This window comes from Vombatus ursinus, unplaced genomic scaffold (assembly GCF_900497805.2).
Source record: "Vombatus ursinus unplaced genomic scaffold, bare-nosed wombat genome assembly UNPS02006478.1, whole genome shotgun sequence".
Classification (NCBI taxonomy): domain Eukaryota; kingdom Metazoa; phylum Chordata; class Mammalia; order Diprotodontia; family Vombatidae; genus Vombatus; species Vombatus ursinus.
In genome coordinates, this window is record NW_020946256.1 from 1 (window position 1) to 3,575 (window position 3,575).

The 3,575-nt window shown below is 38.3% G+C and overlaps 1 protein-coding gene across 1 annotated transcript; it reads left to right on the top strand.

The window, feature by feature from the left end:
* Window positions 1-1,139: 1,139 nt before the first annotated feature.
* LOC114033011 (olfactory receptor 4F3/4F16/4F29-like) lies at window positions 1,140-2,102 on the top strand. Its single transcript, XM_027848451.1, has one exon. It carries the CDS (start codon window positions 1,140-1,142, stop codon window positions 2,100-2,102), a length of 963 nt encoding a protein of 320 aa, XP_027704252.1.
* Window positions 2,103-3,575: the final 1,473 nt, after the last annotated feature.

The following is a 3,575-nucleotide window of genomic DNA, read 5'->3' on the forward strand; positions in this document are numbered from 1 at the left end:
TCTTCTTCTTCTTCTTCTTCTTCTTCTTCTTCTTCTTCTTCTTCTTCCAGTCCTACTGATATTGCTTGTTAGTTTCTCTCTCTTCCCCCTTATTACTTCCTTCTAACTCTCCACCCCATTCCTGATTACTTCCAAGTACCTCATTTTTTGTTCTAGGTCTCTTTCTTTATTCTTCAATCAGAGCAACATCACCTCTATGTAAGGAGGTAGCTAGCAAGTTCCATCAGGACGTGTATGGAATTGTAGTTGGTCATGGCACTGATCCGAGTTTTTAAGCCTTTTAAAGTTATTTATCTTCACAATATTGTCATTGTATAAATTGTTATGGTTCTGTTCACTACTCTTTCCATTATGCAAGTCTTTCCAGAAGTTCTGTGAATGTATTACCATCATCATTAAATACAGCACAATTGTATTACATTTTTGAGTAATTTTTCAGTCATGTCCAAATTTTCTTGGAAGAGGTATAGAATGGTTTGCTATTTCCTTCTGCCATTCATTTTACAGATAAGAAAACTGAGGCAACCAGGGTTAAGTGACTTGCCCATGATCACACAGCTAGTAAGTATATGAGACCAGATTTGAACTCAGGAAGATGAATCTTCCTGATTCCAGGCCAGCACTCTATACCTTGTGCCACCTAGCTGCCCCTGGATTACATTACATGCACATAATGTAATCTATTTGGACATTCCTCAGTGGATGGGCAACCATTTATTTTTCAGTTATTTGTTACCACAAAAACAAGCTGCTGTAAGTATGTTTTTTTGACCTATGCTACCTTTTTTATCTTTCTTGATCTCTTTGAGGTGCATGCTTCATAGTGATATTTACAGGTCAAAGAGTATAGTAGTTTAGTAATTTTTGCGGCAATATTCCAAATTATTTTCTAGAATGTTTTGACCAATCCAAGTGTATTAATGTACCTATTTACCCTCAGCTCTGCCAACAATTGTAATTTTCTGTTTTTGTAAGATTTGCCAAGAACTTTTCTTTTTCTCTTGTGACTTCCCCAATGTTTTCTTTCCAATGCTTAAAATCTAGGGCCTCCTGCACTCACTGCTGGGAAAAAATAGGACATCAGCCTTTAATTCTCACATTATTAATATCTTTCTTGTTCTCTACCATCAGGTCATCTAATGTCTGTGATGCCAACTATATCAATGGATGGAGCAAATGAGTCAATGGTAACTGCGTTTGTGCTGCTGGGACTGTCTGATTCTTGGGAGATGAAGATTCTTCTTTTCTTGTTTATCTTTTCATTCTATGTGGGAATTGTGTTGGGAAACCTCTTAATTGTATTCATTGTGGTTTGTGACCCTTACCTACACTCCCCCATGTACTTCTTGCTGGCCAACCTCTCCCTCATTGACCTGGGCCTATCTTCCACCACAGCCCCAATGATGATCACTGACATTTTCAGTGAATGTAAGGTAATTTCTTTCCCAGGGTGTATGATACAGATGTTCTTTGTTCATGTCATGGGAGGAACAGAGATGGTCCTACTCATAGCCATGGCTTATGACAGATACACAGCCATCTGCAAGCCTCTCCATTACTTGACCATAATGAGTCGCAAAACATGCATTTGTTTTGTAGTGACTGCCTGGGTGATTGGGGTGATCCATGCTGTGTCTCAGTTTGTTTGCATTGTAAACTTGCCCTTCTGTGGCCCTAACAAGATAGATAGCTTTTACTGTGACTTTCCTCATGTGGCAGAACTTGCCTGCACAGATAGCAACTGGGTAGAGCATGTGGTCACTGCTAATAGTGGGCTTATCTCCATGGGCACCTTCTTCCTCTTAATCATCTCCTACATCTTCATCCTTGTCACTGTGAGACATCACTCATCTGCTGGTTTGTCCAAGGCTTTCTCCACGCTATCAGCTCACATCACTGTGGTGTTTTTGTTCTTTACTCCATGTTTCTTTACTTATGTTTTGGAATTCCCTGCCTTGTCATTGGATAAATTTTTGGCCGTTCTTGATTTTGTTGTTACCCCACTTTTGAATCCCGCCATCTACACATTTAGGAACAAAGACATGAAGGTGGCAATGAAAAGATTGAGCAGGAAAATTATGAGTTCTAAGGAGACATCATGATGGATTTTATGAGATAAAATCAAAAGACACTTCAAAATGGTGCTGAATGCTTCCAGACCTGTGTGTGGGATAGCATGCATAGGAACATCATGACCTAGGACACCCTAAAAAGATCTTTTGTATTCTATAGGTGTAGCTATTTTGCTAATCACTGGGAATAGCACTCCTATTCCTACCTTCTATTTTTTCATGTGGAACACATAGAAAAGAGAGCCATAATTCTGAATTTAATGAATACAACCCAATCAATTGTTGTGTACCTAGTTCAGTGTCATGTTGTTGTAAGAATCTGTACTTACAATTAAGCTTGGCTCTTGCTGAGCTTAGCTGTAAGAATCTCAGGAAAACAACTTTTTTTTCATGTAAATTCCGTGGTCCTAATCTATACAGTATGGGTTTTTATAAACCAGATAACAAAAGAGTTCACACTCCTTAGCCTTGCATTTATTGTTCTTCAGATTATGGCAAGCACTTATTTTTCCAGCCTTATTGGATACTATTAATTTTTCAATGTTCTTGATTTCAACAAAATCTATTTGCTTTGTTCCAAATGGGTATCTTCTATCTCTACACCATTGTTTTACTTCTATACCATTGCTCATGCTGGTTTTGGCCCCTGGTCTTCTTGTCTATTCTCTCTCAGTCTAAGTATTTTGGTAGATCCCTCACTCAATGTTTAATTAAAATATCTCCCAGTGAAGTTTTTCTGATTTCTCTATGGGTATTGAATGCATGCTCTTCTGATATTATTGTACCTTTTACTCCTGTTAGACATACTGTATACTTCATTTATGTCTCTAAGTCCTTTTATTTTTTCTGATCATATTCTCTTCTGTTATTAATACCTTTCCTATTGGTTAATCTGTTCAAAAGACTCAAAATCTGTAACTAGTCTTTTTCATTCTGAGATATTTAGTAATTTCAGTATTTTTATCCTTCTTATATTCCCATATTACTCACTTTCTGATTCCTTCCCCTTTGATGATGGTTTCCCTGAGGTCCAGACCTTAAAGTTCTTTCAACCTCCTGTGCAATTCATGTTTCAATGACTTCAGTCTCTGCTTCAAGTGACTTCAGTGTGTGTGTGTGTGTGTGACAGAGAGAACTAGTGCCAGCCAGATTGTGGGTTCTTAGTGGAATACCACAAATGTACACAGGTGTTCTGCTCCAGTTCTCTCTGTTTCTCATTTCTCCAATTGAGTTCTGTTGCAACACAGAGCTGCAGCAGTGCTGTACTAGCCTGAGTAAGTTTCTGCTTTTTGGTTTTTCACTGCTGGGAGGAGGGAAGGTAGAGTTCAATCCTGTTGCAAACTTGTAGGTTGAATTATTTAAGCCTACTACAGGAATGTGGTGGATGTTGGTGGAGGGGATGCTGAATGAACATGTCAGAAGATAGAGATTAACCTTCTCTGTTGCTCATTCATTGAATATTACCTCCTTTGGGTACTGGTTTTCCTTGACTATGGAGATATC

Bases quoted from the DNA above. Each gene is read 5' to 3' on its own strand.
- LOC114033011 (XM_027848451.1), top strand. From the start codon at position 1,140: ATGTCTGTGATGCCAACTATATCAATGGATGGAGCAAATGAGTCAATG.